Source organism: Carettochelys insculpta, chromosome 28, assembly GCF_033958435.1.
Source record: "Carettochelys insculpta isolate YL-2023 chromosome 28, ASM3395843v1, whole genome shotgun sequence".
Taxonomy (NCBI): domain Eukaryota; kingdom Metazoa; phylum Chordata; order Testudines; family Carettochelyidae; genus Carettochelys; species Carettochelys insculpta.
In genome coordinates, this window is record NC_134164.1 from 9,691,919 (window position 1) to 9,715,379 (window position 23,461).

Consider the following 23,461-nt stretch of genomic DNA (forward strand, 5'->3'; position numbering starts at 1 on the left):
GAAGATCCTCTGACTTTCAGTGCAGCTGAAAATTCCAGAAGGATCTCACTTGTACTGGAACCAGCAGGGAATTTTTATGTTGCTCTTTGGGAACTGACAGCAAACCAGACAATCAGATACTTGCCTGGCTCCAACCAGGTCTCATGGCGCCACCTCAGCTCTTGTGACAGGGGAGGGGCCGCCCAGTCCCCACTCTCTACCCCTTCAACAACCTGGTGCCTGTGTCCCACTTCCTGTCTATATTTTGCCCCTCCCCCTCCTCTCCCCTTTCCCCTCTTTCCCCCTCCGGTTTCCCGCCAGCGACGAGGCCTCTTGATTGGCCCCGTCCTTAGGCGCGCGCACGCTGCACCCAGCCCGCCCCCGAGCGGCGCGCACCGCAGCCGGCCGGCGCGGTTGCCTTGGGAACAACGGGACGCCGGCCTGACAGAGGGGAAAGGCCTCGCGAGGTGAGCTCGGTCTTCCAGCAGCACCATCAGCTGGCGGGGCACGCGCGCAAACCACCCCAGCCTCCCCTCGGTGGGGCCACCTCCCAGGTACCCGCCAGCAGCCGATCCCGGCCTTCCCTCCTGACGTGGGCACCTCCCAAGCACCCGCCAGCCGGGAGGCCGCGTCCTTTCCTCTACGGGTCCAACTTCCTAAACCAGGGACAACCTGGCTTGCCCTTCCCGGGAGGGAGGTGGCAACCTTCCAAGCACCCCCTACCCGGAGTAACTACCCTCTTCCTCCCGCGGGGGCAACCTTCCAAGCGCCCCCCCAGCAGGGAGACACCATCCTTTTCCTCCCCAGTTCCCCCTGAATTCCTCCCACTGGGGAGACTCTCCCCCATCCTCAGCTCCTGGAGGAGCTTCCCTCATCCCGCACCCCACCCTTTGGGCCACCCACCCCAGGAGGGCCCTGCCTGTACTTCTGGGAAAACTGCCTAAAAGACTGTACCCAAGTGAATGAATACCCCCAGTGGCCTGATTCTCCATTTTGGATGAGGGAGACCTGTTAAATGCACACCCCCAAAGGAGTGCTCCAGTGCGCATGCACACCCTCATGCTACAGAGCTGTACTTCCCTCAGTGCTTCAGGGAGGAGACCCCTCCTCCTACCCCAATTAACCCATCTGAGCAGACACCCCTCATGAAAGGGGAGTGATCTAGAACACTCCTTTCTGAGGGAAGCATGCCTCTGCTCCTCTGTCTGAGGGAAACCTTCCCCCACCATTTTTAGAGCTATGTTAACACTGTGGAACTATTCTGGGATACTAAGGTATCCCAAAATAGTAACTCTGTATCTAGGAAATGCACCCAAGTCACCTAAATTCAATCTAATGTCCTAGTGTAGACCAAGCCATAGTCTACTAGTAAAGTGAACACCATACTGCCCCTCCTAAGGGTCTGCCACATTTCTGGGATTGTAACAGAGAGGAAGCCGTGCTAGTCTATACACTATCAAAACAAAAAGCAGTCAAGTAGCACTTTAAAGACTAGCAAAATAGTTTATTAGGTGAGCTTTCATGGGACAGACCCACTTCTTCAGACCATAGCCAGACCAGACCAGACTCAATATTTAAGACACAGAGAACCAAACACAGTAAGCAAGGAGGACAAATCAGAAAAAGATAATCAAGGTGAGCAAATCAGAGAGTGGAAGGGTGGGGGGAAAGGTCAAGAATTAGATTGAGCCAAGTATGCAGACGAGCCCCTATAGTGACTCAGAAAGTTCCCATCACGATTTAAACCATGTGTTAATGTGCTGAATTTGAATATAAAAGCCAGCTCGGCTGCTTCTCTTTCCAGATTGGTGCGATAGTTCCTCTTCAGTAACATACATACCTTGAGGTCATTGACAGAATGCCCCATTCCATTAAAATGTTGACTAACTGGTTTGTGGATCTGGAGTGTTTTGATGTCTGTTTTGTGCCCATTCACCCTTTCTCTAAGGGAGTTAGAAGTCTGTCCAATATACAAAGCATCTGGGCATTGTTGGCACATGATGGCATATATGATATTAGTAGAGGAGCATGAGAAAGTGCCTGTGATTCTGTGAGTAACCTGGTTAGGTCCAGCGATGGTATTTCCAGAGAAGATATGTGGACAAAGCTGGCAGCGGGCTTTGTTGCAGGGAAAGGTTCCAGGACTGGTGTTCCTGGGGTATAGACTGTGGCTGTTAGTGAGGATCCTCATGAGGTTGGGAGGTTGTCTGTAGGAGAGAACAGGCATGTCACCCAGCGCCTTCTGGAGTGTAACATCCTGATTAAGAATAGGTTGTAGGTCTTTAATAATTTGTTGCAGTGGTCTGAGTTGGGGGCTGTAGGTGATGACCAGTGGTGTTCTGTTCTTGGCTGTTTTGGGCAGATCTTGGAGTAGCTGGTCTCTGGGTATGCGTCTGGCCCTGTCGATTTGTTTTTTTACTTTTCCTGGTGGGTAATTCAGGTTTGTGAATATTTGGTAAAGTTCTTATAGTTTTTGGTCTCTGTCAGTTGGATCAGAGCAAATGCGATTATACCTAAGAGCTTGACTGCAAACAATGGATCTAGTCACGTGAGCAGGATGGCAACTAGAAGGGTGTAGATAAGTATAGCGATCAGTAGGTTTTTCGGTACAGTGTGGTACTCATCAGGCCATCCTTGATTAGTACTGTAGTGTCCAGGAAATTCGGCACATTAACACATGGTTTAAATCGTGATGGGAACTTTCTGAGTCACTATAGGGGCTCATCTGCATACTTGGCTCAATCTCATTCTTGACCTTCTCCCCCACCCCTCCACTCTCTGATTTGCTCACCTTGATTATCTTTTTCTGATTTGTCCTCCTTGCTTACTGTGTTTGGTTCTCTGTGTCTTAAATATTGAGTCTGTTCTGGTCTGGCTATGGTCTGAAGAAGTGGGTCTGTCCCACGAAAGCTCACCTAATAAATTATTTTGGTAGTCTTTAAAGTGCTACTTGACTGCTTTTTGTTTTGATTTCTGGGATTGTAACAGATGGCTGCATAATAGAAAGTGGCTAAAACAGAGGATAGGTGATGGTTCTGCTTCAGGAACATTATGAAATTAAAATACTGTAAAATCTATGATAACCAAGAGCTGATGGGCACAATACAAACCCTTCCTTATGCTGGTAGCTCATACTGATGTGAGTAGTTCCATTTGCTTCAATGTAAGGAGTTTCAAGCTTAGAAAATATATGAAATAAAATGAATAAAGACAGTCAAACAAACAAGCCCCCCTCCACAACATAATGCACGGCACTATCACTATGAAGCTGTTAGACGTGTGTAGTTGCCCTCCTCCTAACAGAAATATTAATTCCCAGAACTGCTGCCTCAAAATAAATAAATAAAAAATCATGTTAAGACCCAAAGGCCATAAGATTGGCTTAAAATTATAAAACAAAGAAAATGGGGGTGTTTTTTTTATTTGCCATATGGTTTCTGAGCATTTAGGATGTTCTTTTGTCACTTTTCAAACTCTTTCATCCACAATCGCAAAGGCAAAAAAAAAAAGTTCACTTTTTTTTAAATGAAAGCCAAAATTCTCATTTTGTCACAGGCCTCCAGAAGGCTATACTTCAGTGACATTTGGTAATTTCCTTAGATTCTTGCCGCAGTTGAGATGTTGACACACTGAGTACTACAAAAAATGATCAATTTATTTGAAAGAAAAGGCCCCAATGTAGCATGGCACTGGAATCCACTGTTATTCCTGTGCTTAGGAGTGAAACCATGTTTAATGTGTCCCAGAATGTAACTGAAAGACACTCAAATCCTAATTCTGTATGCAAGTAAAATTCACTTTGTCTTCAGGATAAGGCCCAAAATGTAGACAAAGATAATACCTGAGCTAACTTCCGCTCTCATTGCTATTGTTGTAAATCCAGATTGACTTCTGGAGAGTGACAGGCTTTATTGTGGAGTACAAAAGCTGAATTTGGCTTTTCAGGTAATTTTTCTGACATTATGTGATAAAAAATATATTCTCACTGTTTGTGTCAGAGTTCTTAGAATATTAAGTCATTGAAAATCCCTAGGTAAACGGAATGTTTATGGGAGAGAACCATGGCTTCTGTCTTTGCATCCCCTTTCCCAGTTTCTGTTCTTTAATCATCTTTTATCTTCCAATGCCCCTTCCTTTCCTCTTCACTCCCTTACCCTTCCCTGTTTCCTCTCCTTCCCTCCTTCTATTAAATGTGATCAAGACTCACCTTCAGAGAATCAGTTCAGTCCACCATAGTACCAGCAGGGTCCAGGGGTTGCAGCATTGTAAGTTTAAAATGTCATTTGTAATAACTACACTCAGGCCCGCCAGCGGGGGCCAAAGTGGGCAAGGAGGGCCTGGTGATTTAAAAGGCTTCAGGGTTCCCAGATGCCACTGCTGCTACACTGGCAGCAGCTGGAGCCATAGGCCTTTTAAATTGCTATTGGAATGGCATGCACTATGGTCGGTTGTGGTGGCTGTCCGAGGAAGAAGGGGTTCGGGTTGGAGTGGCATGCTCTGGGTGGTGCTAAGCGCTGGGTGCCCCCAGCGCTGCCCCTTCTGCCCGAGGCCCTGCCCTTTCCAGGAGTACAGAGCCAGGCCCTTGCACCTTATCCAGGGGCCGAGCAAGTCTGCTGGCCCCTCTGACTGCATATGAAGTTTATTTACAGGTATCAAGTATTCTCCTTGTTTCTGATAAATTCACCATTATCTTATGAAATTAAATCCATGTGTAACCCCAGCAGCACTGACACCACTGACCACAGAGAGTGAAGTCTCTACTCTACATCCTTAGCTCAGAGGGAGTTGGCTTTTAGTTCATGTAGCAGAGCACATGGATTTAGCCCTCAAGTTGCAGGTTCATTCCCTCCTGCTGATGACCCAGGTTCATCAGCCTTCCACCAGTATCCTCTTTGTAGCTCTTAAAAATCATAACTTATTTGTGTGGGACAATTAATGCTTTTATAAGGCTCTGAGTTTCTTTTTTAATTACTGAAGATATATAGCACAGGCCACCTTAGGTTAAATTCCTCCACTCTGTGCTCCAAATGTACTTCAATTTTGAGCTGTAGGAATGTAGGTATTTTTGTTCTCCATAGCTCCCATACAGTTTCTTTACACAGAGAACATCACAACATAAGGAGTTATTCCTGAATAGCTATTTCTGACTGATTCCATGTATGCATTCTTTTTCTGGGTTAATTCCATGCATTGTGTAGTAGCATCCTTCAGTCTACGTAGACTATGGATCGCGCCCTTCGTAGTTCCATTTGGCATCCTCATTTGCAGCATCGGCTGTGACTGTGAAGACCCACATGAGAGTGACAGTCCTTGCTGCATCTGTTGCATATGTAATGGGTGTCTGGCAAGTCCTTGCTGTGCTTTCTGTGGGCTTGCTTCTCCTTTGCTAGCTGTCTGTCCATGCATTGCAGTTAACTTAGATTAAGGCACTTCTGCAAGTCAAACCTCTCTAGTCCAGCACTCTTAGAACCAGACCAGTGTCAAAACAGAGAATTTGCTGAACCATGGAGGTCAATATTGTCTAGCACTGCTTACTGGGATCTTAGAAGTAAACTGTTGTCAGATGCTACCAGCGTGGTGCTCAGCTCTCTCCAAGGTTGGTATCACTCAGCTGCGTGCGTGTTCCCTGTGTGCGCTGCCCCAGCTCTGCAGATAGCCAACACAGCAGACCCGAAGAGAACCCCCAATGACCACAGAGTCTAGTAAGGCGCAAAGGCACGTCGGCCAGGTTTGTTGCCGTATTGGACACAATAGTAGTTCCCTGTAGACTTCTTAGTCTAAGTCAGGGCATACTACAAATATGCACCCACGGTCAATGGACTCGGCTCAGTCAGTGGCAGGACTTTCCACTGCCCCCTCGGCCGGACCCAGACCACATCCCAGGAGTACATTCTTATACACAGGTACAAACAATTTACACATCACTCCTGACGTATTGAGGTACAACCCTTCTATGTAGTCAGGTGCCGCCTCTCACCTTGTACATGTTGGTTTGAACAAAACAACTCTATCCATCATATTACCCTTTTGCCCCTGTCATTGGGATGGGTTGGCCTGTTCTTTCTTATCTGTGGAATGTTCCAGGGTAGGGTGTTCTGGTACCATGTTCCTACTTCAATATGCTAGGTAGATATGTTTATGCAACATCAACCCTCTTCTTGCCAGCTTCTGTGAGCAATGCACTCCTTTAGCTCACAGCTGAACTTTGCTTTCTGTTAGCAAAGTCTTGACCATTACTTTGGTTCAGGCCTAAGGCCTCATACTGGGCCTGTACTTACTACATAAATTAGCTAAATAAGAGTAAATTACCTAAATAAGAGCACAGAAAACAGAGCTAGGACTGCTGGCTGTAAACAAACTTTGTGGGCCCATGGGAAATTTAGTCACACACATGATAAGCGGGCATCCAGCTAGCTAAAATTATGCTGGACCACAGATGATGCCAGACGACAGAGTGCCAAACGAGAGGTTCCAACTTGTATTCCATAATGAAAGCATCCACATGTGAAATTAATCAGAAATAGCTGTGTTGTTTTAAATTCCTACCCCACTTTATTCTGGGTTAAGTTTTGTGCATAGATGAGCCCTAGACGTTTGGTTTCCTTTCTGACACTGACAACAGAGAAACAGTTAGTGCCATAGATTGTGATGGTTCTTGTCTTGGTCCTAGCAGAGACTTTTGTTTTCATTTTGCCTGGGCCACTTTCCATTTTATCCAGTATAGAGAGTGAAATATGTATGCATATATGTATGCATGCATGCACATTGTGGCTGCAAAACAAAAAAGCAGTCAAGTAGAACTTTAAAGACTAACAAAATAATTTATTAGGTGAGTTTTCATGGGACAGACCCACTTGGCTGCAGTTACACTACAGTGATCTGTTGACAAAAGTCACTGTTGGAAGAGATTTCCCAATAAAACTTCTGTTGACAGAGTGCAGCCACACACAAAAGTCAATCGGAAGAGCATTCCACTCTGTAGATGGAGGGGCTGGACTGCCCAGCCACTCACTCTCAACAAAACAGGCACCCTGAAGCATAGCAGACAGTGCTGCCCATTGTTCTGGATGCCCTCCTGTCTGTCGAGAGAAGGCCCCCCCCCCAATCCTGAGCGTTCACATAGCTTTTTTGTCCAAAGAATCTGTCGACAGCTGAGAGGCAGAATGGTACCAGCGAAAAGTGCTGAGTTTTGTCAACAAATCACATTTTGTGTGTGGATGTTCCACCAGTTTTGTCGATAAAACCAGGGTTTTGTCGGCAAAACTCACTAGATTTTTATGATGTGTATTTTGAGAGTGAAACTTGCACAGATTGTTATATCTGAGATGATAACACAGACAGCCTGTGATTATTGTATGTGATAAATCACAGAAAACAGTAGCAAGAATATATTTCGCATGTCACACAACAAGATTTACAGGGGTATAATTTATTGTCTGGACTCTGCACATTTTTGTCTGCTGTATTTGATGACATCTGTCAGCTCTTCTGAAAGAAGTAGCATTACTTTTAATTAACTTAACATAGTTCTCCAAAACCTTTTGGTGCTATTTGCTTGCCTATATGACATTTTCAAATATCAAGTAATTGTCTGTTATCCATCTAGTTAGTTGAACCTAGCTAAAGCCTATGTTATTTTTCTCTTCTCCTAAGAGATGTGAATTGGATTAGGCAGCAAGACACCAGGTTCACGGGCTGCTGTCTGACCCATAGTTCTTAGAAGTCTTTATGTCCTCGATTTTCTCTGCTTTGCATATTTGAACTTTATTTCATTTCTATATTCAGGACATCAATTTTCTGTTTGAGTAACCTCTCTTGACTTTGTCATTTCCTCAGTTTTCTGTGATTGTTTAAGAAAACTTTGTTACACACTGTCATGGCTCCTTCCCCACTCTAGCAAGACAAATGCAGAAGTGGAGGCCAGCAAAAGTACCTCCAAAACCTTATCTATCAGGTTTCGGTATAAATCCTCCCCCCCCCCCCCCCAAATCCTAAAAACCTTAGATTTTGGGGATAAAATTCGCTGCCACCACCCAAGTAATAATAAGGAAACCAGGGAGAGACTACTTGGGAAATCAGCCCCAAAAGTAAAAAACCAGGACACAAACATTAACCAATGCCAGGTTAATAAAAAGAAAAAGAGAGAACTTTTATTATTACAACAATATTCATATTGCAAGCCTCATGACTAGATGGAAGAGTCATAAAGTAAAACACATGGGGAGTCTCCACCATGGGCCTAGAACTTAGTTACAAGGAGAGTAAAAGAACATTTCTAAAAAGTGCACAGACATCAGATCCCACTTGCCAAACCATAAAACAATAAAGCCTAACGGACTTATCTAAACTTTACCCTACTTACAGAAGATTGGAGGGTCTGTTCTTGGAGGGAGATATTCTGTGTCTCATCTCCCTCATGGCTGGAAAAAACAAGAAGGAACAGAGGACAGAAAAAGGAAGGAGCCAAAAAATTCAATTCTTACCTATATTCCTATAGGCCAACCCCACCTGGCTAAGGAAGTTAACCCTTTTACTCCCAGGCTGCTGGCTAACCCTCATGATCATGACACACACACTTTCAGTAAAAGATGACCACACATTATTCTTAGTAGTCTATGAGCTTTCCTTTTACTATCACTGATTTATCTCACTAATTCTCCATTAATTTACCTCTTTCCATTTGCACTGATGTCTTAAATGCAGCTCTCTGTATAGGGACATCAGCATACATGCCCTCTGGAAATCTGGACACTCTTCATGTAGACCAAGTCAGTGTTATTTTCTCTTGCACTTACTGCAATTTTATTATTTTTTTAGTTGTAGTTTGAAATAGTTTAAGTTTCTTGATAAATTTGCAGGTAGTATGTTCCAGTAGGTAGGAAACAAGACTGGAATTCAGTTGACTTTGTTTCATAACCTGGCTTAGTAACTGATTTGCTGTGTGACCAAGACACTTTACATTTTTGTGCCTTTGTTTCTCTCCCACTGTAGACTGTAAATAAGCTCTTTGATATAGGGACTCTTTCTTATTAAGTGTGTGACTAGCAATAGAGTTCCATTGTGAATTGAGACCACAAGCATTGCTATAGTAGTACTTTTTCTTTGTGCTTTGAAACGCCATTTCCAGAGACGTAAATCATGATTATTCATGCTAATTTAGATTTAAAATAAGTTGTATTCTCCCTTGTGTGCTTAACAGATGTTAGAGATTAATAAGGCTTCTTTCAGCAGGATGGACAACAGTAATATTTTTCAGTTCTCGACACTTTTCAGGGACTCTTTTTCAGAAACTTTAGTCTTTTGCGATATTTTTCATGCTTGAATTCTCATAGAATGTGACTGTGTAAATGGTGCAATAGTGACATACATAGCTGGGAGAAGAGATCCCACAAACCTTGTAAGAAGCAAACACACTGGAGAAGGTCTCCTAAGCACTTAGGCATAGATTACATCTTTATGATATAGTCCTAGATAGGGTGTGAAGTGGGACAGAGTTAAGATGACTATATTTTTAAAATAAAAAGTGGGATATTTTTATCTTAGCAATTTTAGGGGCTTCACTTTGGTATTCATACAGATAATATATTTTCATAAACACGATATAATAATATAAAATTCTGGTGCCTATGAAACCACACAGAATTGCTGAACAATTTCTGTATCTTTCTGGGAATCACAGGAAGGAGCGACATGAGAGACAGAAAGCATATCAAAGCCTGATCTTCTCCCTTCTCAACCTTCCCAGAGAGATCAAAGCAGTGGCTTCACTCAAAATTGCTTGGGTCAACAAACCATTATATTCATATTGTAGTGGTGTTGCCTAATATGTTATGATAAACTTTGGTATTTAATAATGGTTGTCATAAAATGCTTGCTCACTACAAGATAAAGGTGAAGCAGGATCACACATCCTCTTACATTTAGATAGCAATGTGCTTTGAACAAACACTTTGTATTTATTTAAAAATACATTTTGAAAAAAAAACCAGGCCATGTTAGGCATCTTGAAAGTCATAAGAAAAACTGGGATTATCCCAGTGAAATTCAAACACATGGTCTCTGCAGGCAGGGAGTGTTCAGGGCGAACTGGATCTAAGGGACAGTTCAGTGGCCTTTTGGAATTATGGTGCAGCTTGTGCACCCCTGTATCTCTTGCTTATTTCTTGGGTTAGTATCAGGCAGGGGTGGCCAACCTTTTTTCATCACGGACCACAGGGCAATTTTTTACATGTTCAGGGGTCTGAAAACAAAATAGCCAAAAACCACCCGCAACATCCCCAGGCTTAAACCCCTCACAGCCCCAAATGGCTGCCTGCCTGCCTGCTTAATTCCCCTTGAATCACCAAACTGTCCCCCTGAACCCTGGATAAACTTACCCAGGAGCTCCATGTGCTGCTGCCCCTTGCTGCTTCTTTGCTGGGCGGCCTCCTCTTCACTGTGGCTGCTTGGCCCCCGCATCTGCCTACTCCCTCCACAAACATCAGGGAGGAGCAGCTCCCAGCACTCTGGCATGCTGGAAGAATAGGTGATTAAGACAATTAAATTGAGTTCCACTCCATTGTTTCTCAACCTTTTTTATTAGGGAACTGCTTAAAAAAATTGTAAATACCCCCAGTAGCCACAATTTTCAGACATGCAAAATCCGCAGTCTGACCTCCCCTTCTTCACAGCCAGGCAGCCCCAGCCCTCTGCTTTAACCCAGTCCCCACCACCTCTCCTCCAGAGCCAGGCACCATCAGTTTCCCACTTTATCCCAATCCTCCCTCCCTCAGAGCCAGGCACCCCCAGGTCCCTGCTTTAACCCACTCCCGCCTCCTCAAGAGCCAGCCCCACCCCCCACTATAATCCAATGCTGGCGACTCACTGGAGCCGCCTCTGCCACCACCATTGCCTCCGCCATGCGCTTCTCCCTCCTAGTGCTTTTATTGCTCAAAGAGCTGCAGGCGGCTCCCATGCACATATTCCCTGCTGCTTCTCGCTGCCTTTGCCGTGCTGTACAGGAGCTGGTGATGGAGCCAGGCAGCAGAGGCAGAAGCTGCAAATGGCTCCTTAAAGAGCCACATGCGGCTCGGAGCTGCCCAGCTGCCTTTTAAAAATGGCACTGCTGCCAGCTCCGTGGGCCAGATTCTGGCTTGCACTGCATGTTGGGCATCCCGGTGTAGGGGAAGCTAGGGTCATGACATCACCGTACCATCCTCCTGTTCCACTTATGTTTATGGGTAATGTTGCAATTGAGGCATCCAGAACCCAGGAACTATGTGCATTAAAAAGGTACATTTTTCCCTTTCACATTTTTGTAGTAATGTTGCCACTAGGCTCTTTGTCCCTCAAGGGGTAGATTAAGGTACTTGGTAAGAAATTGTTCTATTTTTCCTGTTTTCCATACAGCAAATATCCAGTTATGTACAGAGGCATATCTAAAGTTATAGAAAGTTACTACTATGGCAAATTTATTAGTTTAATGTAATATGAGAACAATAATTATGAGCACATTTTTATTAGTTTATATGCCAAACTGAGGCAGCATGATTATTATGAAAAGTAAAGGAGTGTCTTGTGGCAGCTTCTTAACTGTGCTTTTTGGGTTCAGATTTAGTTCTGAAGTTTAGTCATACAAATCCGTACACCTTTGTGTTCTGTGCTGCTTGAGCTTGCACTGGCAGCTGGGATAGTGGACCCAATGCTCAGAGCTCAGTCCTACTGGGTTCTAGTAACTTCCTACATGATGTTTAGCACACTGACATATTATACAGTCAGGCTCCAGTATAATAGTTCAGTACAGATTTGAGAAATAATCTTTATTTTCTAATAATTGCACAGAGACAACTACTTTAAGCTTTCTAGCCTTAATATGTTTTGATTCATGCAATTCAGTATGAATTCACAATTTACCTCGATCAGATTCCTGTTTGCTATCTATAAAACTACTGCTGTACCAGATCTAATTGTAGCAAATTTGGGGTGATTTCCTGGTAATGACCAGAACCAGTTTGTTCATGGTGGTTGGTTACTCTGTAATTGATAAAAAAGGCTATAAGAATTCCAGCCCTAACACAGCTGGGATTTCTTTAGGCAGGTGCATCTCTTCTCTTTACTATTAGTAATTTACATATACAGAAAAGGCAATTAAAGCAGAGCAAAACTGAAATAGTGAGAAGACATTTCTTTTATGTGCAGGTTCTGGTTAACTGCTATAATGTGTGACTCAAAAGAAAGACAGAAGTTCATCAGTGATGCTCAGTATTTGAGGGAAATGCAACACAAGATGGATTCAGAGTATCAGGTATGCCTAGAAAACAAACGACTTTGGTCAGCTGTTTCATTGTTATTTGTTGAAAATCACACTCAGTCAGGTAGTTCATTAAATGGTGATTAAACAGCTGAATGCAGTTGTTTTCATATATATTTTTAATTAGGGAATGTACACTTTGTTACCTTATAGTCTAATATTAGTAGAAAAGTCATGCAATTAAATTAAATCAATTAATATTTTCAGGCCATTCAAATGAAGTTTCCTTATACAGTTCATTGTCCTGCACAAGAGTTCTCTCTGTACCTCCAGAAGTGCATTCTCTAATATAGCAAGAATATTTCTGCTCCTTCCACACTGCTCTCTCCACCAACCACTAAAATCCTAGGCAAACAAACTTTTGGCATTACTAGGACTTGTACATTGCATTGAGAATTTGAATTTTTTAACGCATCCTTTTATTATTGTAAATTCTTTGGAGTGGCGAATGTGTTTAGTGGGACTCCACAGTTGAGGTTAATTTGAAATTTTCACAAAGCAGCTATCTAGGTCCCATTTGGCAAAGTACTTAACCGTATGTTTTAATGTGCACTTAAGTCCATCCTATTCAGCAAAGTGTTTGAAGTTAAGCATGTACTAAAGTGCTTTGCTGCATTAGGAGCTTAATTTATTTCTTAAATATTAATGTACCTGTAGCATATTGTCTCCCAACTTGCTTTTTGAGCACACAATTAATTTTCTGTAGGATTTGCAAGTAAATCTGTCATTTAGTTTGAATAACTAAATATCTGCATGATACGCTTTTCTTATTTTTTCATCGGTTTATTATGCAAAATAAGTATCATGGCATATAATTTATTTTACATCAGTTACCTTTAACAGTGAATAAACTGTATAACTTTTATTTGCAGAATAAATTACCATATTGAAGCCAGAAGAAAAAGTGCTTAAAAATTGCTTCTCTTTATTCAACATATATGTTCCACTTGTATCTTCAAGTCATATCTGCATATACTATCTACATTAAGAAGATGCACACTATAGCATTTACAGGGAAGATTGTGAGCCTCTTACTTATGATGGTGGATAGTCACACAAATAGGCCCATGTATTAAGTGGCAGTATTTATATGCACACCGGCTTGTCAATGTGAATAAGGGAAACATTTTTTTAGATACATATTGAACCTCTCTAATCCAGAACTCTCTTGTCCAGCAACATCCATAGTCCAGCTTGATTTTATTTAGCCAGATGACCACTTATCCTGGGTGTGGCCAAGTTTCCCATGGCCCCATAAATTTGTTTACAGCCACCAGATGTGGTTCTCAGCGTTCTGTGCTGTTATTTAACTGTAAACTACCCTAAATGTCTTCTAAGAGCTCAGTAAGCAGTGAAAGTGTTGGTGAAAAATATTAATCTCCTGTGGTCTGGCAAATTCTCTTGCCCAGCACTGGTCAGGTCCCCAGGGTGCTGGGTGAGAGAGGTTCAACCTGTATAAGACTAATGTTAATTCTGTAGCAGAAAAGATTTTTCTTGCATAGTTTTTGAAAGTAAGCATTCCTTTAAGCTTCTGGGCCAAATTATGCTTTGTAACACCTGTGTATATTTCAAGTACCTCCATCAACTTTAATTATATAACTGAGAATTTGCCTTAAGTGCAATAGAATAAACTTTAAAGATACATTCGAACAAAGAGTCCATAGGAAAAAATATTTAGTTACTATCATAACAACAGAAGAACAGCCATACTGGGTCAGACCATAGGTCCATCAAGTATCCTGTCTTCTGACAGTGGCCAACGCCAGGTGCCCCAGAGGGAATGAACAGAGCAGGTAATCATCAAGTGATCAATTCCGTTGCCCATTTCCAGCCTCAGGCAAACAGAGGCTGGGAACACCCTCCATGCCCATCCTGGCTAATAGCCATTGATGGATCTATCCTCCACAAATTTATCTAGGTTTTTTTTTAAACTCTGCTATAGTGTTGGCCTTCACAAGATCCTCCAGCAAGGAGTTCCACAGGTTAACTGTTCATTGTATGAAAAAATATTTCCTATTGTTTATTTTAAACCTGCTGCCTATTAATTTCATTTGGTGACCCCTAGTTCTTGTGTTATGAGATGGAGTAAATAAAATTTCCTTATTTCTCCACACCAGTCATGATTTTATCTACTTGTATCATATCCCCCATGGTCTTTTTTCCAAGCTAAAAAGAGCCAGTCTTATTAATCTCTCCTCATATGGCAGACATTCCATATCCTTAATCATTTTTGTTGCCCTTTTCTGTGCCTTTTCCAATTTTAATATATCTTTTTTGAGACGAGGCGACCACATTTGCACACAGTATTCCACATGTGAATGTACCATGGATTTATACAGAGGTGTAAATAAATAATAATGTGTGTTGTAGTAGCACATAAGAGCCCCATTTATGGACCAGGGCCGTTTGTATTGAGCACTGTACAAATATATAACAAAAAGGTTAAAGAGTATACTTTAGGGTAAAGCAATATTTTAGCTGAAAAAACTCTTACTGGACTTAGTCCTATACAACTTTTGGGATGATTTTTTCACGTGCATACTCTATAACGTGGTTGATAATAATTAAAAAAAGCCTCCCAAACCTTTCATTTCCTCGAAGGAACCTCTTTAACTCGTGAGGGGACAGAAGCAGAAATCCCTGTGAAGTGCATTAAGTACCTCACCCTGCACATTTAATTTGCTTGGGAAATACTTTGATTTACTGGTGATGAGTACCATAGAAAATCCTAAGAATAGATGGGATGCACAGGCATGTGTGCGCGGGGCTGGGGCAGGAGAGGTGGAGTGGGAAGGAAGCATATGCATATATACGCACATGAAGTCTGACGAGCTGCTGCATAGTGTATTTGTTATTCACACTTACCAGGATTTTCAAAGTATCAGGTCAAGTATTATTGCAATCAGTTTTAGGCTTAGACATTCAGTAGGTTAATTCTTTCATCCTATACTGTATTTTGTGACAAATGTGAGTACAGGACAATTGGAGGTCAGATTGTCTTGTTGAGGTGCACTGTGCTAGAAATAAGAAGTAAGTTATTCTGAAGGAAATCTCTCTCTCTTATTGCAGACAAAGAATGTGTTTTGTTCCTTAGGCATGCCTGAGAAGACAGGAACAGAATAGAGAACATACTGAGAGGAAACGAGAACAACATGCCAGACAAGAACAGAGACAGAAAACCCTATCTACCATCTATGCTACACGCAGTTATGAAAGACCATGGGTTTCAGGCATACCAGTTACCAGACAGGTACTTAAACCATAGGTCATAGAGAATAGTGTCAAATGGAACAGAGTATTGTTACAAGGTAATTGTCTCCTGCTGCTGCATAAAATTCCAGGGAGAAGGGGAAACTGTTAATAAGAAATGATCGGTAAGGTACAGACAAAATATTTACTTTTATATTGAGTCTTTAAACCTTGCAATCCAGTTATTGTATTTTTTCTGTAATATTATGGATGTACGTGTCATTTTTAAGAGGGATGCTGGGTAAGTTAAGTAGCATTTACTCGCTGTTCCATTATATAATACCTGCATGGCTATGTCTACACTAGCCCCAAACTTCGAAATGGCCATGCAAATGTTTACTAATGAAGAGCTGAAATACATATTCAGTGCCTCATTAGCATGCGGGCGGCCGCGGCACTTCGAAATTGATGCAGCTCGCCTCGATTACAACATGCAAGAGATACATTTCCTGGACACTACAGTACTAATCAAGGATGGCATGATCAGTACCACACTGTACTGAAAACCTACTGATCGCTATACTTATCTACACCCTTCTAGTTTCCATCCTGCACACGTGACTAGATCCATTGTTTACAGTCAAGCTCTTAGGTACAATCGCATTTGCTCTGATCCAACTGACAGAAACCAAAAACTACAAGAACTTTACCAAATATTCATAAACCTGAATTACCCACCAGGAGAAGTAAAAAAACAAATCGACAGGGCCAGACGCATACCCAGAGACCAGCTACTCCAAGATCGGCCCAAAAAAGCCAAGAACAGAACACCACTGGTCATCACCTACAGCCCCCAACTCAGACCACTGCAACGAATTATTAAAGACCTACAACCTATTCTTAATCAGGAAGCTACACTCCAGAAGGCCCTGGGTGACATGCCTGTTCTCTCCTACAGACAACCTCCCAACCTCATGAGGATCCTCACTAACAGCCACAGTCTATACCCAGGAACACCAGTCCTGGAACCTTTCTCTGCAACAAAGCCCGCTGCCAGCTTTGTCCACATATCTTCTCTGGAAATACCATCACTGGACCTAACCAGGTTACTCACAGAATCACGGGCACTTTCTCATGCTCCTCTACTAACATCATATATGCCATCATGTGCCAACAATGCCCAGATGCTTTGTATATTGGACAGACTTCTAACTCCCTCAGAGAAAGGGTCAAAGGGCACAAAACAGACATCAAAACACTCCAGATCACAAACCAGTTAGTCAGCATTTTAATGGAATGGGGCATTCTGTCAATGACCTCAAGGTATGTGTGTTACTGAAGAGAAATTATCGCACGTTTTAGAAAGAGAAGTGGACGTGCTGATATTTATATTCAAATTCGGCACATTAACACATGGTTTAAATCGTGATGGGAACTTTCTGAGTCACTATAGGGGCTCGTCTGCATACTTGGCTCAATCTAATTCTTGACCTTCCTCCCCCACCCCTCCACTCTCTGATTTGCTCACCTTGATTATCTTTTTCTGATTTGTCCTCCTTGCTCACTGTTTTTGGTTGTCTGTGTCTTAAATATTGAGTCTGTTCTGGTCTGGCTATGGTCTGAAGAAGTGGGTCTGTCCCACGAAAGCTCACCTAATAAACTATTTTGGTAGTCTTTAAAGTGCTACTTGACTGCTTTTTGTTTTGATTAAATTCTTTGATACCTGTGGAATCTTTCCATACTTCAAACAGTGAGCCAAATGCTTGGTCCTGATAAAGCGACTTTGTGTAAATAAAGCAGCACAAAGCTGGTCTAAAGAGCCAGCTAGGATATCTCCATCACCCACAGTGACCTCTTAGAGCAGCCCTGAGGCTGCTTTTAGTGGGGCTCATAACTGTACTCCACCAGCCCTCAGGACACTGAGGAGAGCAACTAAAGCTGCCACTTTCTGGGCCTGGAGTGTGTACTGTTTACCCCAACCAGAAGGTCAGAACCACTGTTTCTGTTATCGCTGCAGTATAGACTTGGAACTAACTAATTACCAGCGAGGGTATGATTATGATCTGGCTTCATGGTATTGTTTTAACATGACACACACAAAATCTGAAATCTAATATTAGTTTAAATTGTGGCCAGTTTGGGTGGAAAAAAATGGCAATAGCTCAGTATACAGTAGCCTCATCAGGTGTGGATCCAGTGACTCAGCAGATGGATAGTTACCAGGGAAAGATCCTCTCACTAGGGAAAGAGCAAATATTTTACATGGATTCAGTTTTTTTTCAAATACATTCACATTTTAAGAACTGAAATATACAGACCTATTTGACAGCATGTATGCATTTGCATATCAATTATTTGGTTCCAAGGTTGTCATGCCGAGGGCGGTTGTGGGGATAAGCTCCCATAGCCTATAAAATTCCCTCAATGGCGCGCGTCTCAAAAAGCCTCCGACAACCATGTCCAGCTCCCGGCCTTCTCGTGTGGCTTAGTTTTTAAGCCTGGCGGAACTGTTTCTACTGACAGGAGAAAGGGCAAAAGGAGGCACACTGGCGCCTTAAAACTGGTTGCTTTGGGCAGGTGAGGCTCGTTAGCCTTGGTCAGTTGCTCACCTAGGAGAACGTAAACTCTGATTTCAAACCCCCGCTGCCTTGCGGTCACACCCATTCTGGGGAAGGGCTTCGGGAGTTAACCCTGAGGAAAAATCTGGAGCTGGAGACTCAAAGGCAGCCTGATGTTACTTTTGACATCTTCCTGGCAACCCCTGCGATGCTGCTGATGCCAAACTGTACTGGCTCACCGTTCCTTTGGCTTTATCAGCAACATGGAGAGGGGGGAATCTGCTACATGGGCAACAGCTCATTCTCCATACAAAATTTGCCCAGGCATGCGCCCTGGAGAGGACACTCCAGCATCGCCTCACAGCGTTGGCATAACACGGGAAGCAACAGTATACCGGTTATAAGTCATAGCTCGTTGGTGAAGAGCTTGACGCCAGGGGTTGCTTCCGACGGTGGGAGGGGTCATCGTAGCCTCATTGGACAGCTACCGCCCGCCTCAAACTGGGCAGCCACCAGCCAATAAGGTGCTGTTTCGCCACAGTCCATTTGCTTCACTGGGTGCGTGGAGCTTAGGGATCAATCCCAACAGATGGTCTGAAATCTGTGCACCAAACAAAAAGAAAAAAATACAAAAGTGCCTGGTTGTTAGACTGGGCACCTGGAATGTTAGAACCATGATAACTGGACTTTCAGACAACCTTGAAGACATAGATGATATCTGCAAGACAGCGGTTATTAACAACAAACTGAGAAGGTTAAAAATGGGCATTGTTGCCCTTCAGGAAACAAGACTTTCATCTTCCAGCAGTCTAAAGGAGAAAGATTTCATTTTTTTCTGGATGGGAAGACCCCCTAGTGAGACCAAAGAGCATGGCGTGGGTTTCGCAATCACGAATAGTCTGATTGGCTCCATCACTTTTTGGAATATTTTTTCCATCCTGCTCAAATATGCCTTTGGTTCAGCCACAACAGGCATTTACCTTCACATGAGGTCTGATGGCAAGCTCTTCCAGCTATCTAGGCTAAAAGCAAGGACAAAAGTGCAAACAAGGTGCTTGCGAGACTTCCTCTTTGCGGATGATGCAGCTATTACAACCCATATTCTCTTCTGAGGTTGATTCCCTTCTCAAATCATATCATTGCATTCACATCCCAGTCATACCCTGATATGTATACTGTTAGTAAATGCAGAGAGGAGCAGATGCTGTTTTTGTGAGTTGGACAGCATTTAGACTGTCCTGTTGTGTGAAGAAAGTGCTCTGACTTTGCAGTCAAGGCATGTTTTGTCTGACTGTGCCTGACTTTCCCACCTCCTATCTTTTTTAACATGACAAAATGTTTCTGTACCATCAGTGTTGTACTTAGGATACATATTTCTGGTGTCAACACAATACCCTCTCCTCTCAGTCTGCTCTACAGAGCTTGTTGTATTGCCTCATCACTGTATTGTATGTGCAGTTTCCAATAGTACATTGAGCAAAATGACCACTATTTGTCACATGTGGTTCATTCTTCCTCTCATCCTCTCCTGGGGGCAGGGGAGAATTGTGTGTATGTTCTTTGCACAGTATATTCAGATTATTGTACAAATAAGGCAATGAGTTTGTGTTTAGTAGGCAAAACAAGGTGCTCTAAAAACACCGTATGTGAAGAGGTGTTGGCATGGCATTTATTCATGTAAAACAGATTTATACCTGCAAGAATGTCTTTATGAACTTTAGAGGATTAACTGATTGCTCTATAACTCCTCACATGTAATCTTCTTTATTGGTTGAACACTCAGCAGCTGTTTGAGAAGTGTGACTTTTTAAATACTTTTCAAATAAAATGTGGAATTATTCTTATAAAGGCACAAATATTGGTAAAAACTATTTTGCGTCAATGATAATACTGTAATTTATTTGATTAGATCCAGTTTTATTTGAAAACCTAATTTCTTTTAGTTACAACAAGAAGTCCTGTGTACCTTATAGACCAGGGGTTCCCAAAGTTTTCAGCATCATGCCCCCCTTTTGATATTTAAGAAATCTTCACGCCCTCCCACCTCTTTTTTACCATCATCTAACCCCCCTTTAACAAAAAATTCAATTCATAATTTAAAATAAACACAAAAACTTAATATAAAAGTTATTTAATAACTTTTATTAAAAATTAAAATAAGCACAAATAGTCTTCCTGGCTCTTGGGGGTCAGGGGGCCTGGTGCAGCCCTGGCCAGTCAGCTGCCTGAGCCCTGTGCTAGCTGCCAGTGCTGCTTGAGACCTGCACTGCCAGGGCCACCTGCTCAAGCCCCACACCACCAGGGCCAGCTGCTCGCCCTCCTGCCAGCCACCCACTGGCCACGGGAGCCTGTGCTGCTGGGACCAACTACCCACCCACCAGCCGCCCACCCCAGCCACGGGCCAGCCGTCCAAGCTGCCCGCCCAAGCCCCATGATACCAGGGCCAGCTGCCCGCCCACCAGCCCAAGCCCCAGGCTGCTGGGGTCAGCTTCCTGCCACCCAGACACCAGCCCGAACTCCCTGAGCCCTGCAATTCTGGGGTCAGCTGCCTGCCTGCCAGCCCACCCAAGCTGCCTGAGTCCTGTGATGCCAGGGTCAACTGCTCAAGCCCCACAAGCTAGCCAGCTGGCTGCCAAAGCCCTGCAAGCCCCATGATCCACCCACCTGAGCCCCTCCCCTCCCACAAACCCAGGTACCACCAGTCCCCCACTCTTACCCCATCTCCTGGACCAGGCACCCCCAGACCCCCCCCATCTAACCCCATCCTCTTCCCCCAACCCACACTCACTAACCTTTGCACATGGGTCTTCACTGGCTACCTGCAGGGGCTGAGAGCCAGAAGCAAATGCTGTCTCTTTCTTCAGGTGGGGTGGGGGAAATATGGGGGTGGGGGCTGGGTTGCCTCAAGCCCCCACTAGAATTTCTTCATGTTTCCCCTCCCCTCAGTCTGGGAAACTGTGTTATGGACTAACAGATATGACAATGTGGGTCTTTGCCCATTAAAGCTTATGCTCCAAAATATTTGTTAGTCTGTAAGGTGCCACAGGACTTCTTGTTGTTTTTGAAGCTACAGACTAACTCAGTTACCCCTCTGATTCTTTTAGTTAAGCATTCGGCTTTCTTCTTTCTAGGTCATAGAATTTTACCATAGAGTGCAGTCTGTGAGGAAATCATTGTGCTGAATGAACTTACTTAGTATCATGAAAGTGAGGGAGCCAGCCTTCGTAAGGGCTAACTCTATTCATGCTTCCCTGAACTGCTCAGCCCAAGTACTACATTACTATTTGTTTAGCAGGGACTGCTAGCCTTCTCTCGTTTCCCTGGTGGTTTTATGGTCTGGATAAAAGGAAACTGGGTACAGGCCCTCAAATTCATTTTCACTTACAATTTATAGAATCGTAAGCTGTGTTGTGGAATGAATCTCACAAAGTTCCAAGAATTATTTCAGAGACAAGCCTTAAGACCTTTGTATTTTAATTTGACTGTATCATATTTTTTTGAGACAACAAAAGATTGGCTGATGTAGATTTTAATTGTATTAGGAAGGTTCCATTAAATTTATGCAGCTGTTCATTGTGTAGTGTAAACTTTGGTTTCAGGTATTTATAGATTTCTTTTATTGTGGGAGGTTGAACAGTTTGGTGATTACTCAGTAGTTTGTGGTATTTAATATGCAGTTCTAGGAGAAAATAATAATGTGTATTTAATGAGCTTTTCTCTACTACAGAACTAATTTACAAGCATGCAAATGAAACAAAACTGTTTACTGATTGAGCATTTCTACAGTATGTGAAGTTTTATTTTTAATTTCTTACATACAGTATTTGTAATGTGTTTATTATGCTGCTTTAAATGTGAAATAAGCCTGTTTTATAAAGTTTATAACAACATCCATCTCCTATCAGCAGAATCAAAGGCTATGTCTATATGAGAAGCATCTGTCGACAGAAGTCATTGTCAGAAGTGATTTCCCAACAAAGCATCTGTTGACAGATTGTGTCTACATATAAAAGCAGATCAATTTTTCAATCCACTCTGGTGACAGAAAATGGCCAAACGTTTGGACCACTTTGTCAACAGAACTGGCCCCAAAACCCCAGAAAACAGGGCTCTTATTTGAGTGGTCCCCGTGGGTGCTCCACAGTAGGTGTCGGGCTCACCCCGGCGCTGCAGATCGGAATTCTTCTAGCAGTTTCTTCTGGATTGCGCCTGTGCCGATGCGCGCCTCTCCCTCGTGCGCCCTTGGTCACGTGCGTGATCCAGTCCCCGCCAGTTCCTTCTCAACTGCCAACAGCTACAGACAGAATCCGCTCCGGCTCAAATGCCTGAGACAGATAAGATAGTTAATTCTACTTGTTAGCTCATTGTTTTTACTATTATACAAAAAAAAAAAAAAAAGCAGCAGCTAGAAAGTGAAAAAAAAATAGTAAGAGAGAAGAGGAGCAGAGGGAAGAGGAGCGGACAAAGAAGGCTGGTTAAGCTGTCTGCTACCCTGAAGGCCGTAAATGTTATTTGTATTGTAGAACACACTGATTAGCGGCTAAGTACCCTATTAACAGTAAAGACTCACTGTGCTGTCTTCCTCGGGGTTTAAGAAGTGTGAGTCATGCCGCAAGGCTATGCCGGCCTCTGATGGGCATAGTAAGTGCATTCGTTGCCTGGGGGAGTCCCATGTTACCCAAAAGTGTTCGCACTGCGCAAAGCTTACAGCCAGGGCCAGGAAGGACAGAGAGATGAGGCTCAAATGATCTTGTTTGATAAGGCCCTTCAGCCTGAGCCGCCGGAGAAGCCTCACACAGAAGGGCCCTCTGAGTCGCACAAAAGGAAGGCGGCTTCTTTGACGCCCTCTGTGCAAAAGAAAAAGAAACTCTCCCTGGCTCGATCCTTGCCGGCGGTTTCGGTGAGCAGGACGAGCGGAACGCAGAGCCCTGAACCACGGGCTGATGAAAGCGGCAGCGCGGTCACGCATGTGGCCGGGGCCGGGCCTCCGACTATTCAGCAGTTGGCACCAAGGGTGCCACAGGCGCCAGTGCGGCAAGTGCCGGAATCGGCGGCGCGGCCTCACGCGGCACTGGCTCTCATGGCGCCCATGGCGCAGGGGCACCCAGCACGGGGCCCAGTGGCGCCGGAGGAAGCTACCCGCGCGGCACCGCTTATGACTGCACTGAGCGCAGCACTGACAGCGGGGCCGAGATCCCCAGCACGGGAGGGGGTGGCGTCCACCCTGCAGGGGTGGGGGAAAGCTACAGTCAAAACCCAGCACCTCAGTCCATCTCCAGACGTGGCTGCGATGCCATTATCACCCAGTGCCGCCCCCCCCCCCCCCCCGACATACACACGCCACGTCGCCGGGCGGCAACTCCACCGGCCTGTTTCGGACCTCCCTCTCCGTTCCTCTAACCACCTTCGCCTTGGCTCAGGCCACCTTCACCCTTTTTGGGCATGG

At 43.8% G+C, this 23,461-nt stretch overlaps 1 protein-coding gene across 1 annotated transcript in view; it reads left to right on the plus strand.

The window, feature by feature from the left end:
- Window positions 1-441: 441 nt before the first annotated feature.
- MARCHF10 (membrane associated ring-CH-type finger 10) overlaps window positions 442-23,461 on the plus strand; it is a 145,914-nt gene continuing 122,894 nt past the window's right edge. Inside the window, exons 1-3 of the mRNA XM_074979047.1 lie at window positions 442-446; window positions 12,157-12,262; window positions 15,363-15,518. Of these exons, the coding sequence (XP_074835148.1) occupies window positions 12,176-12,262; window positions 15,363-15,518 (243 nt within the window). The 5' untranslated portion in view covers window positions 442-446; window positions 12,157-12,175. The remainder of the gene's footprint in view (window positions 447-12,156; window positions 12,263-15,362; window positions 15,519-23,461) is intronic.